Below are 14,920 nucleotides of genomic sequence, written 5' to 3'. Positions count from 1 at the left end.
TCTTTTCACTATACTTGTGGGTCCAACGCACCAATGCTGACCCACTGGATTGTGTTACGTAGGACGCTAGCTGTCTTTGTGACTATTCCATGTATGATTGGGTTGAAATAAACCATAGGTTTGGGCCCATGATTGTATATTTGGATTGAAAGAAACCCTAGGGCTGGGCCTATTATTGCATATGTGGGTTGAAACATACCTAAGGGTTGGTGTTGGATTAGGTGTCTAAGCCCATAACTATAATTGGTATGTACTTGACCCGAAAGTAGCATGGTCCATTTGGGTTGCAATTCACTAGAACAATTTGATAGGATGGATATTTGAGAAAAAGGTTATTTGTGATTTATTAATATATTATAAGTATAATATATTAATTGATAAATCACATTATTTAATTAGTATTGATCAAGAATTAATTTGGAATTAATTTAGTGATCAAAAGAGACTGACTAAATTTACGGGGACTGATTAGGTAAATCAGTAATACTTATAGTTTGGACCTATGATCCATGTTGATAAGGGTTGGACTAAACCTTTATGAGAGTCCATGAAGGTTTATCCCAAAAGGCCTATTAAATGTGAAGAGTCATGGTGAATTAGGGTTTGCATGGATGAAACCCTAGGCAATAAAAGTAACCCCTAACTCCCTAAAATCGATTCATGCATTCTAAAGAAGAATACTAGCCGATTTGTGCTTCCTAGCCTCTCTCTCACAAGCCTCCTTTTGTTCTTGGTGTATTGTGAAACATTTGAGGCATCACACTTGGGGTGCTAAGCTCTTAAAGGTCAAATACAAACAAGTTACAACAAGAGGTAATCTTTTAACTAGTTTTTATGATTCATATGTCAATTTGTATGCTAGTTTAGCCTTCATGCTTTGGATAAAACAATATTGCATGTATAATTAAAGAAAACTTAGATCCAAAGCATTAGGGTTGTATGTGCACAATAGAGATGTTAGAGTACATAAAACCCATCAGCTGGGCCCAAGGCTGGGCCTATGATAGTATGTTGGGTTGGAATATACCCCAGGTCTGGGTCCAATTGTATGTATGATATGTGGTATTTTGGGGAACTCACTAAGCTTTGTGCTTACGGTTTTATGTTTATGGTTTCAGGTACTTCCGGTACAAAAAGGAAGGGCCCGACATGATCGCACAACATCCCCCTTATGTTTCCGCATTTGTTTCCATTTTACTTTGATGATTGTGATACAATGTTTTGTGATTGATATTGTGACACCGATTGTATGGATTGATGATTTTTCAAATTGAAAAATTTTACCTCTGTTTTTGGGATGTTACAATAGTAGCCTTTAAAGATCTTTATCTACAGAGGTTAGATGTGAATACAACGTTTCTACATCAATGACCCGAAACATGACATTTATAAGGAGCATCTAGAGGGTTTTCCTACATTTGGTAAGAAAAAAAAGGTATGCCAGAAGAAGAAAAGTCTGTATGGCATGAAGCAAACTTCTAAGCAGTTATACTTAAAGTTTGTTAACTTCATGAAAAGGAGTGGGTACACAAGACATGAGACGAATCATTGTTGTTAACTGAAGAAATTTAGCTCCACCTACACCATGTTTGTGTTCGCTTTTGATAACATGTTGATTGTTGGCTCCGAAATGTAGAAGATCAATGAGATTAACATACACTTATTCAGAAAGTTCAAGATGGTGAGCCTAACTGCTTCTCAGCCAAAGAAAGTCCTTAGTATGAAGAATTCAATAGATAAATATACCAAGGTGTTTACTGTAAAGAATTTTAAGCTTTCCATGGCTTCAACTACCCCTCCAAGAGTTTAAGGAATAGGGTTGGCAAAAGAGAAAGAGAGAGAGAGAGAGAGAGAGAGAGAGAGAGAGAGAGAGAGAGATTGAGGAATGTTGAAGAGTTGAATAAAAATGGAGTAACTAAGTTGTTCAAGCCTTCAAGTGGGATATTTTATGGGTGTGAACACTTAATCAAAATAGTTAGAGAGAGAATTCCCTTCGAGTGAGAGAATGTCCGGAGAGATAATGCTTCCTTGATGAGAGAAGGCTCACTTAATGAGAGTGTAAGACAATGCTCCCTTTGATCAAGAGAATTCTCCCTTAGCAAAATAATTCTAATTCCATAATGTAACTGGGCATTTGAAAAAATGAGCATACATTTGAAGAATGCACTAGAGCATATGACTAATGCACTCCAATTGATGTCAAATGTGCTCCTCCTTGAAAACCATGTGTTGCTACAGATAATTCATTCCATGGATGCGCTTTGTGGATAATGCGCTCCGTGGATGTGTTGGTCCTTTTAAATGCACTTATGATGATGGTGAATGCTCTCTAGTAGCTCAAGGATGTGCTCTAGCTTGGTGAATGGGCTCCTTTCTCCTCAATGCATTGGTATGGTCAGTTTGGGAGTTGTTAAATGTGCCAAAGTGTATGACAGGTGACCATGCACAACCCTCAAGGTTGAAGATTCTATAAGCAACTACATGACATCTTGTGATTGACTGATTCCTTTTAGGACCTAATTATATATTGGCCCAACCCATCAAAATTAGGGTATCCACATGCATTCCTATAAATAGGGACTCACGTCCTACATCAACATCGTGATTGTGTGAGTGCATAGTGTGTGCATAAATTTCAAGAGAGGAATTATTGTGAGGTTGGGAGCATATCTCTTGGAGCAGTTTGTCAGCAAGAGAAATTCTTTTTGTTTAAGAGCTCAAGTGAGGTGAAGCCTATAGTGAGTGACTATAACTCTTCTTGGAATATTAATAAAATACCCTCTCCCTTGTTCTCCTATGGGCATAGGTCACATTGACCGAACCATGTTAAAATATTGTCTTAAGCTTTACAGTTTTTGATTATTATTTTTTCAGAAGTTTATTCCGCTTGTTTTACAAAAGCCATTTTTCGTTTGTCTGAAGTTGCTTAACTTGTTATGTTGAATCCCAACATGAGGAACTTCATTTCCTTTTCTTTTGACTTGGGATGGTTTACTGACGGGTTGGGGTTATATTTCAAGGATGACTTTAGGCGACAATTTTATTTTCAGAATGAAATCTACGTCCGGCTTGGGCCGGAGTTGGGTTTCCTGAATATATCCAAGAACACATGAGAAGTTGTTGAATATGTTCGGGCTAAGGTTGGCATAGTATAAAGTTGTTGAACAGTTTGAAATTGAAATTATGGGAGGGATAAACTAAATAGGGGCATCAATTTGGTCAGTAAAATGGTATCAATGAATCGAAAACAAAAACGTTTATAATCTGTGTGCTTGAACTAATAGCATAAGATTTCTTTCGATCTGGATCTTAGGGTGAGATTGTTGGAAGATTTGTTGGGATCCATGATTGAATGATAGAAATATGATAGAAAGTTGTGTGAAAATAAAGGTTAAAATATTTTATAGAGCGGTCATTTTTTAAAAAACAAAATATATAAATTTGAAACATAACTGTTGAGAGAGAGAGAGAGAGAGAGAGAGAGAGAGAGTTGCGGTGTTACCACACATGTGCATGCCGTGTAACACTAACAGCAATATACACCGTTCAACTTTATAAAATGGATTTCTTTTTATTTGGTTGGACGGAAGATGAAACATAATATTTAGTTGCTCCTAAACCTAACCTACATTTTTACCACCAACAACAATGTGCCTGAATTGCATACCTTAATGACTCCAAACAAGTGCGTTAAAGATAATTCGTATTTAAGCGTTACTATCATCCGACATTACATATAATATGTTTACATAAAATAAGAACAAGAAAGCCGTATTAAAAAGACTAAAAATAGTTGTTACATAATAGTATATGAATCAAACAAAACAAGATAAAAATAAATAAATGAAAAGCAAAAGCCGGCTAATAGTTGGATGAGGTCGGTGAATAGTGATTTGTCAAGCCAGTGAGCCACTTGACACCGAGCATGCGTCTCTGCCCGCCTGCTTCCTACACAATTCATGCCAACTCTAAATACAAGGCCACCCCCTTCCACTTTGTCAACTAAATACCAATTACCACATTTTTATAAATTAATATTCTTTTAAAAACTTAAATAAATCATAAATACTTAAGAAAGAAAAGAAGTGCAGGCCCACTATGCAATATATAGGCGTGATCTTCCTCTTATATAATAATAATAAAAATAACAATAATAATAATAGTAATAATATAAAGAAGCAAAAACCGTTTAATGTTAGTGTAACGTGGTTATGATTTTAATTAGTGACAGACAGCTTCACGTGGCTTGATTCCTACCAAACAGCCTGTTAATGGTCATTAGTACTTTTGGAAACTGCTTAGTTTTATAAATAATCCGATTTTTGGTGTATGAATAATCAATTATAATTTAAAGAAAATGCATAGCATCATCGTTGTTATTATTATTGGATTTTTACAATTAAATAAGTATTTAAATATATCCACCATGTAATAATAGTCTAGAAAGAGTGTACCGGAAATCACATAAATACGTGGGAACAAACTTCTTCAATAATTATATATTCCTTTTGCATTATTCTTTTGAAGTTATATTATTGTTCATTGCATTTTCAAAATACCAATATCAATTGGTTAAATACATGGAATATTTTTTTTTTTCAAGTCGTTTCCTTTTACATCACTTATAATTGTTATTTTATCTTCTTAAAAAGGTAAATCAACAACGATCTAGTTTTTGTAATTTTAATACGAATAAGGGTCGCTAGAAACGGATTATATTTTCAACAATAATTGACAAAATTAATACCTATAAACTCTAAATCAAGTGTGTCAAAATTGAAATTTCATATAAGTTTCTCTAAGTTCCGGTTCCAAGATGGGTACACCATGAACGATGGGTTTTACCCATGGCCGAAAAATCCGATAAGCCCACAAATACTTTAGTAAGCTTAACATATAACTAAGTTAATTTTAAATAAAACCCAAAACCTATAAAAGAAATTATTTTGCCCGATTATCTAGTTTGTAGTTTGTAGGTTACTTTCCGGTAATATATATATATATATATATATATATATATATATATATATATATATATATATATATATATATATATATATATATATGAGGTAGGTTCAAATGTTTTTCACATCTATTGTGTACTAGAATGCACCAATAAAAATTTAGTATTAATTATATGTATATTAAATGCTATCCATACTTATAATTCATTTTTATGGAAACTAATTAAATTCGTCATTAATGTCAACAATAATATTCTTTCAGAATGAATTCATATCTAGAAGAATGAGAGTGTATTCCAGCAGAATAAGAGTGTATTCTAGTAGAATACACTCTCGTTCTTCATATTCCATGCAACTTTATTGTATTTTAAATGAGTGAGTTCTGAAACAAAATACGAACTCATATATAAAAACCTAGATGCGAATTTATTCTGAAATAATGTTATTGCTGACATTAATGATGGATTTAATTAGTTTCCATAAAAAGAGAATTATAATTATAGGTATTATTGAATATACATTTAATTATGGAAATCATTTAATATCTATATTTATTTAATTAAATAATTATTTAATTTACTAAATTCCTATTGGTGCATTCTAGCACACAATAAATGTAAGAAACAAAATAACCTACTCATATATATATATATATATATATATATATATATATATATATATATATATATATATATATATATATATATATATATTCCTTGAAAAAACCCCATCATTTTTTTCTTAAAATAAATAAAGCCTCTTTTTTTTTTTTTAAATTCCTCATCTAACTCCGAATCTTTTAATACAAACTACACCCAAAAAAATTTCATTTTTAAATCATCATAAGTCAAGCTATTGTACACTTGTATTAACAAATCGATAGAAGAAGTTATCAAAAAAGATTGTACATAAAGTAATAATGCAAAGATCCAAGCCGTGTGCTACCAAACTTCAAACTTCTCTTTCGAGTCTGCATCAACATGAAAGACACACAACAATAAAAAGTAAATTATAGTTTGTATGATATGTGGTATTTTGGGGAACTCACTAAGCTTTGGGCTTACAGTTTATGTTTATTGGTTCAGGTACCTCTAGTTCAAAGGCGAATGGCCCGACATGATCGCACAACATCCACCACTGTTCTGCATTCTATGATTTTGATTTGTTCTATGATAACTATTTTCTACATTGGCACACTTTGATTGGTTTTGAAATGAATGATTGATGGTTTTGGTTGACTTAAAAATAAAATAATTTTAATTAGTATTTTTGGGACGTTACAAGTTGGTATCAGAGCCTTGGTTTGAGGGATTTAGGCACACTCTCGGGTTTGTCTGAACTCAAACCGAAGAATTGGTAAAAAGAAAAAGATTTTCCAAAAGTTTTTTTTTTTAATAAAAGAAGCGGTGTGATGCGTGCAATCGGCCGAGCTCAAGTAACTATTTACCAAAATACCCATACATGTTTATTTGTTTAGTATGTGTAACATCCCAAAAATCAAGGTAGAATTTTCATTTTCGAAACCAAACCAAAGACCATCATGTTTATAAAACATAGTTCCCAAATGTCATAATCATAAATCAGAGTATGCAAAATCAACTCTCATAAATATCCGAAGGATGTGCACGATCAAGCCTTCGGCTTGCTACTGTCCTCTGAAGTACATGAAACCATAACAACCAAACTGTAAGCCAAAGTTTAGTGTGTTCCCCCAAAGTACCACACACAACAATATAGATAACATCATACATATGTGAGACTTCATCCTGACATGACCGCCTCGCACGGCCTACAACCTATCTGGACCGCTATGTGGGCCTTCGACCTAACTGGACTGCCTTTTAGGCCTTCACTCCATCCGGACCGCCCGAGTATCTTGGCCTTCAGCACAAAGCAGGACCGCCTCAACCCAACAAACCATACCATGTCGACATATACAAAAACAATCAATAACTAGCAAGTACGAGTAATCATACATATCTATCCGTCTAATGCATAATTAGTGAACACAAGTAATCATACAGATATACTAGTCTATCATATAACCAGCATAACATCAATCCAATATAGTAGGATACATAATCCAATGGGCTGATATTTGTTTCTTCGACCCACAAGTACAGTGAGGAAAACTTACCTCAATGATAGAAATATAGCAGAAATGAATGCTGCAACAACTACCGGCTCTACGAAGCCTCAATCTACTACTCAAAATTTTCCAAATGACCTAAGGTCAAACTTGGTCAAAGTCAACGGTCAACGATCAAAGTCAAAAGTCACTCTAGCTGGTCGCCATGTCGTGCCCATCCTTGGCCACACCGTGGGCACTAAATAACAAAATAGACGAGTCTTAGCGCAGACGGCACGCTGTGGATACATAGGCCACGTCGTGGGCACTATGTTCCTAACAAGTTAATGGGTTAAGCCATCTTTCTTCGATTCTAAGGGCTCCAAAGCTCAGATCTGGTCCATACTATGGTGTATGTTGATAAAGTTTCGAAATTTACCCCTTTAGACTCTCCAAGAGGTAAGGGTTTCACTCCTAGATTCAAAAAGGGTAAAACAAAACTTGGCTTATTTCTTTAAGCACTTAATCTTGAAGACTTTTAGTTCAACTTTTCCAGAAATGTTCTAGCATCATAAAATAACATAAAACCCTTACTTTCCATACATACATGTACCATACATGTCTGGGGCTCTTATTAGGTCAAAATAAGGGTTTTTGACCAAAAATTCGTGCATGATACCAAAACTCTCTACAAATCCAGATCCAAGGCACCAAACACTCTAAATGGCTTGGAGATTCATAAAAGTTGCAAACTTTATGAGATCTCACCACTCCAACAATTAAGAACAAAAAGATTTAGGGACAAAACTCAATACCTAGCAACCTATCAAGATAAAAATCGAGTCTTCGACACTTATAAAGGTCCAGAAGAATGCTAACACAAAGGAGGAGGTCTTGCTTGTAGGGATGGAAATGGGGCAAGGCTTACCATCCCTGTCCCCGTCCCCGAGTCTATAACCTCATCCCCATCACCATCCCCATCCCCATCCCCAACGAATGCGGGGAATTTAATCCCATCCACTTTAAATTTTGGGCTTATCCCCAACCCATCGCCTACCCATCCCCGTTCTATGTTCATAATAATTCAACTTACACAAAAAATAACTTCGACTTTAATAATCTATCAAAACCAGATGTCATAATTAGATTGTGTTTACATCAATCATAAAGTTTAACAACCATCAAAATGAGAATATGATTACACAAAAGAAATTTCAGTCTTTGGTTCTATTTGTTTGCTTGAAAAATTAGTCAACATCATCGTCATATACAACCGTCTGATCGAAAGCCATTGGTTCTCCTTGTTTTTTACCTGAAATATATAAAACTTATTTTTAGAAAAACTAATATTTATACACATGTATGATATAACAATTGATATATTTATTAAAAATTTACCTTGAAGTTCCTTCCATAACCAACTTTGGCTACACATTAATGCCCCGACTGTTTCCGGTTTGAGTCGGTTACATTGTTTTGTCACCTTATTCCCGCTCATGCTAAAAACTGATTCTGAGAAACTGTAGAAATTGGAATGGCTAAGATATATCTAGCAATCTTCTGTAATATAGGAAACTTAGAACCGTTGCTCTTCCACCGCATTAATATATCAAAACCTTCCTCATTCGGTAATAACTTTTCAGCTAAATAATCATCCAACTCAGTTTTTTCAAATCCATCATCCTCAGAAAGCATATTCTCGAAATCCAACTCCCATGCTGATTTGCTTAAAATAGAACCCCCTCCCTCAGAGACGTTTGTTGCACATTGTCGTTTCGAAGAAGCTCCTCGTTTATCATCATGTTTCTTTTTATACTCTTCAAATAACTCAGTAATTATGTTACGTATTTGCATAATCTCACTTCTTACTTCTTCCCCATATAACTTTGGAAAGAAATAATTGATCAACTTTAACTTATACCTAAGATCCAAGACAATTGCTACACTCATAACATTATGTATTACATCCTAATACTTCTCAAATTTGATCAACATAGTTGATGCCATAGACTTAATAACACTATTATGAGAAACTTTTCAACTCAACAACAATAGTTTCATTTCACAAATCAAAAGGAAGAAAATTTTTGACGTGGGATATTTGGTACCAGGAAATTTTTCAGTCACTTGATAGACTAATTTCAATTTTTCACAAAAATCTGATGCCATATTCCATTCATCTTCACTAGGCAAGAAAACATAATGTTTATCTTTTTTGATCAAACGATTAAAAACTTCTCTATACTCCAAAGCAACACTCAACATCATATAAATGGAATTCCACCTTGTTTTGCAATCAAGAAGTAACTCCTTTTGGCAATTAACACCTACTTGCCGAGCAAAAAGTCTAAACTCTCGTATTCTTTTAGGAGAACTTGTTCAAAAGGAGACACTATTCCTAACATTCTCAATTGCATTGGCAATCACAGAAAATCCATGTTGCACAATAAGTTTAATTATGTGTGCACAACATCGCATATGAAATATTCTCCCCTTCAAAATTAGCGATGAAGTAGTAAGCGTACCTAGAAGCTTGTCGACGATGGCATCATTTGTTGAACAATTGTCAAATGTTAATGTTCAAAACTTGTTGTTAATGTTCCACTCCAAAAAGCATTCGATTATACCTTGTGATAATGCATCAACAATGTGTGGAGATGACACATGTATAAAGCTGCATTAAACAAAATATAACTCCTCAAAACTTCATCCAATATAAATTACAAATAATAACATTAATTAGAGTAAATACCTCATAATTTGATTTTCTAACTTCCAGTTCCATCTATATAATGTGCTGTGATTGTCATGTAACCTTTTTTTTGGTTACTTTCAGTCCACATGTAACACCCAAATCAGGTATGATCTTATAGCCCTTGAAGTATCTTGATATTGACATAAGAGACCCTTAAGTACGATGGGCGTACTTGGTGAGGAGGAACGCGAAGGAGCAGCACGTACGCTGGGTGTACCAGGAGTACGCTGGGCGTACGTGCCAACATGTTCAAACCCTAAAAACCGGACTTGAGACCTATATAAACATCCTTAACTCCTTTGAACCTCACCTTTAACAGCCTCCTTCACCTTCAAACGTCCCTGAAAAACCCTAATATCATTTGTGAGTGTAGCTTGAGCTTTAAGAGTACATTTGTGGTTCTTTTACTGTTCATCCAAGAAGAAGAAGTTGCCAAGGGAGCTTGGAGTGTCACTTGGCTTCAAGAATCTGCTTATTGTCGACCTTGAGGAGCTTCTGGAGGTATAAGGCTTGTACCTTTCCATTTTAATCACTAGATCTAGCTAGGGTTTCTAGTCTTGTCCCTTTAGTTGATCTTGGACCTTTTTCTTGTGAGTTAAGCAACTCCAGAGGATGGAGATGACAGATCTGAGGTCCCTTAGTCCTTTTCCAACATAAAAATGGAGTCTTGGTGGGAGTTTTGACCTCATGCATGGGTTAAGAGCTTCAAAATGGTCTTAATGAGGGTGTTGGGATCATATGGGACATGCAAAGGCATAAAGTTGCCAACTTTATGCCTTGGGTCGTCTTAATAGGCCTAGATCTGACTTCTGGATGTAAAAGAATCGAGCATGAAGCACTTAATGGAAAAACTGCTTAATCTGTTAGTACGTCGGGCATAGATCTGTGTACGCCACGCGTAAGTCCGCGAGCCCCAGTACGCTGCGCGTACCAGGGTGGTACGCTGAACGTACGCGTCGCAGACAAGCTTGGACCTGTTTTGTGATTTTGGGCTATTTGGCCTCACTTGGTTATTGGACTTGGTTTTATTCTGTGAATTGTGGGCCATTTCATCTGTTATGGGCCTTGGATATATTGATTGGGATTTAATGGGCTAAGAGGCCCATTAATGATTTTGGACTTAGACTTTGGGCCCATTAGCAAGGGATGGATAATTGGGCCTCATGAAGGGGTTGGAGTTTGGGTTTCTTTTGACTAAGTAAGGTCTTGACATTAATTATTATTATTACTCAGCACGGGAGGTTTCAGACTGTTAGGAGAGCAGCTTTTGTATTTCATCGGACAGAGGTGAGTTTTCTCACCATATCTATGGGTCTAAGGCACCAAGGCCGGCCCATTATGTGATTCTGATATACGTGTTAGTCATTATGTGCATTGAAATGCTTTATGATGTGTTTTGCATGGAAGATCCCGGGGGGAGCCCGAGTCATTGGGTGTAAGACCATATAGGGTAGCCCATGGCATCCCTAGGTAAAGACCATGATGGGTAGCCCATGGCATTGGATGTAAGACCATGTGGGGTAGCCCATGGCATTCCCTCAGGTTTTATGTATGCATAGCTTACGTGATGTGTGTGTAGCTTAATAGCTAACGGGTTATGTGTATGTGATTGTGTGTGGTATGCTCTGGGGAACTCACTAAGCTTTCCAGCTTACCGTTTGTGGATTTGTTTCAGGTACTTCGGAGCCCAAGGGCAAGGGCAAGGCGTGATGGCATGGCGTGCACTCTATCTCTCTTTCACTGATATGATTCTGGGGACACTCTAATGTTTTCTTTTAAATAAATTGTAATGAATGTGGATTTGAAAACAATTAAGATTGGGATTTTATGATCTATGAAAAAATGATTGACTAATTAAAATGAAAAATTTCTTTCTCAAAATTGGGTCGTTACAAGTTGGTATCAGAGCATTGGTTTGAGGGATTCGGGCACACCCTCGGGTGTGTCAGGACTCAAACTAAGGAAATGGTAATATGGTTTTGAAAGATAACATAAAAAGGGTTTTTAAAAGAAACGAAAAGATGAGAGTACAACGCACGTGATCAGCCGAGCCAAGTAAGTAGTTCCCCAATATGGTTAGCCATGTTATGCTGATGTTGAGTTGTGTTGATTATATTGAACTTGCTATGTGTATGTTTTTTTTTAAATTGTATACGGTTAGGAGCTTATAGCCTCAGAATGATTGGTTTGGCCTTATTTTTTTTCCTTGTTGGATGTGGTCTTAGGGTAGAATCTTTTATTCGAAAGTCTATTTGATCCTTTCTGTGTATAATTTGCATGCATAAAGGCAACCTGTTGCGATTGGTTTGATTGATACGAGTAGAGTAAATCTTAGGTCAGCCTGAGATCGTTATTTGCGGTAGTTATGGGTTATGGTTTAGTTGTGGGACGAGTTGGAGTTAGCAGGTAGGGCAGTGGGGCAAGGTACAGTTAGGTATGGAAGGTAGTATTGGGCCCGTACTACTGGAAGCACAGGACCTGTACCCGAACCAGTGTTGAATCTGACGACTTCAAGGAGGACAAGTGTGGGAAGACCCCCATTTTTTATATTAAATCCTGATCATTGTGATTTATATCATTTCAGTTCAGCATGGTCGTGACACGATTTGGAGCAGGAGGATCAGGATCGAGATCTGGATCCGGGGCTGGGTCAGGCGACACCACTGATGTCTTTGATGAGAGGCTGTGCGAGCTCATTGCAGCCGAGGTTACCAGTGGCATCCTTGACTCTAACCCAATCATTTTTGGGACGGTCAAGGAGGGAATTATGGAGATTATGGAGGAGAAATTCAGGACATTTAGGGCTAAGATGGCGGTAGGTCAGGTTGGGGCCCGAACTCCCTCGTTTTAGGAGTTCAAGGCGTGTGGAGCGCCAGAGTTCTTCGGGTCCAGGGACCCCATTGTCAGCCGACGCTGGGTGGTGGATATTGAGAACGCCCAGCGCACGAGTTCCTGCCCGGATGCGGAAAAGGTTGGGTTTGCTTCTTGTATGCTGAGAGACAGAGCCCGGGATTGGTGGGGCGAGGTTACTAGCCAGGTGGGTCCAGCCGGAGTGACTGAGATGTCATGGGTCGAGTTTGTTCGGCGGTTTGATTCGGATTTTGCACCACCTATTAAGGTGCAGCGATTAGTGAGGGAGTTTCATGACCTGCAGCTGACCACCGAGACTGTGGCGGAGATCACCGCCAAGTTTCGGGAACGAGCTTTGTTGATCCCACAGTATGCTACCGATGAGGAGATGAGGCGGACCCGATATCATTCCATGCTGACGAATGATATCTGGGAGTTTGTAAGATTTACGGGGTGCAAAACCCTGAATGAGATGGTGGAGAAGGCCCGTGAACGGGAAATGGAGTTGGACTTCCGTACCAAGCGGAAGCCGGAGCAGGCGCAGGCAGCAGTGGGTCAGGGTAAGAAGCCTAAGACTTCCGATGCTTCCAGCAGGGGCCAGCAGGGCCTGCGCCGGTGTGCCAAGTGCGGGAGGTTTCATAGTGGGGCTTGTCGGACAGCTGGGGTGTCGGGATGTTACTCATGTGGTCAGCAGGGCCACATGAGCAAGGACTGCCCCAAGAAGAGCTTGATATGTTTCCACTGCAACCAGACTGGCCATAAGAAAGTCGATTATCCAAGGTTGCAGGGAGGGGGTGGAGCAGTGGCGGCGCCCGTGCCCGCCACTATGAGGATTACTGATGGCCGCCCTGTTAAGGCGGAAGCTCCAGCGGTGAAGAGCCGTGCATTTCAACTGACTACCGAGGAGGCTCGGGCAGCGCCGGACGTTGTGGCTGGTACGTCTTTATTCTTTCCTGCTTTATGTTTATTCGTAGTGCTTATATATATATATATATATATATATATATATATATATATATATATATATATATATATATATATATATATGTATTATGCTTGTATAGGGACCTTTTTGGTCAATGGTATGTCGGCTCATGTTTTGTTTGATTCGGGTGCTACCCGATCTTTCGTGTCTCTTGCACTTAGCAAGAAGTTCCGGGACGCGCAGGGGATTCTGGATTCCCCGCTCGAGGTAGAGATTACAGATGACCGTACTGTGAGTGTTGCGAGGGTGTACCAAGACTGTGTCCTGAATGTGCTTGGCGAGAGGTTTCGTGTTGATTTAGTCCCAATACCGTTGCGCGAATTGAAGGTGATTGTTGGGATGGATTGGTTGGGGACCAACGGGGAAATTATTGATTGCGAGCGCCAGTTGGTGAGGGTTCGAAACCTATTTGGGGGAGAACTGGTGATACATGGTGAGAGAGCCTCGCAGGGGCCAACTCTTTGTTTGGCTGCGAGGGCAAGGAGGTTTCTACAGCAGGGTTGTATGGGTTATCTGGCTTATATCTCAGATACGAGGGTTGAGACCACGACAGATATGGGCAGTATGCCGGTTGTGCGGGAGTTCCGTGATGTCTTCCCCGAAGAGTTACCAGGAGTGCCTCCGGAGAGGCAGGTGGAGTTTCGCATTAACTTAGTAGCTGGTGCTGCACCAATAGCAAAGGCACCGTGTCGGTTGGCACCACCCGAGATGCAGGAGCTATCTGCACAGCTTCAGGAGCTGCTAGACTCAGGGTTCATCAATCCGAGCAGCTCTCCGTGGGGAGCGCCGATCCTTTTCGTGAAAAAGAAGGATGGATCACACAGGATGTGCATTGATTACAGGGAGCTGAACAAACTAACGGTAAAGAACCGTTATCCATTGCCGAGGATCGATGATTTATTTGATCATCTTCAGGGTGCGTCTTGGTTCTCCAAGATTGATCTTCGGTCCGGGTATCACCAGATGAGGATTCAGGATGAGGATATACCGAAGACAGCTTTCAGGACTCGGTATGGGCATTATGAGTTTGTGGTAATGCCGTTTGGGCTCACCAATGCCCCAGCGGCGTTCATGGATCTCATGAACCAAGTGTGTAGGCCGATGCTGGATCAGTCAGTGATCGTTTTTATTGACGAAATTCTGGTCTATTCTAAGACCAAGGAACATCATGAGCAGCATTTGAGGGAGGTGCTGGAGACCATGAGGGCGGAGAAACTTTATGCAAAGTTCTAAAAATGTGAATTTTTGCTGAGAGAAGTGCAGTTTTTGGGGCATGTCATCAGTCAGGAGCGTATTTC

At 38.5% G+C, this 14,920-nt stretch overlaps 1 protein-coding gene across 1 annotated transcript; it reads right to left on the bottom strand.

Moving 5' to 3' along the window:
* Nucleotides 1–8,526: 8,526 nt before the first annotated feature.
* Nucleotides 8,527–8,982, bottom strand: LOC145127281 (zinc finger BED domain-containing protein DAYSLEEPER-like). Its single transcript, XM_079062503.1, has one exon. The coding sequence runs from the start codon at nt 8,980–8,982 to the stop codon at nt 8,527–8,529; it is 456 nt and encodes a 151-aa protein (XP_078918629.1).
* Nucleotides 8,983–14,920: the final 5,938 nt, after the last annotated feature.

Source organism: Lactuca virosa, chromosome 7, assembly GCF_052849685.1.
Source record: "Lactuca virosa cultivar CGN04683 chromosome 7, Lactuca_virosa_CGN04683_v6, whole genome shotgun sequence".
In the NCBI taxonomy this organism is placed as follows: Eukaryota; Viridiplantae; Streptophyta; class Magnoliopsida; order Asterales; family Asteraceae; genus Lactuca; species Lactuca virosa.
This window is presented reverse-complemented; position numbering and strand designations above follow the sequence as displayed.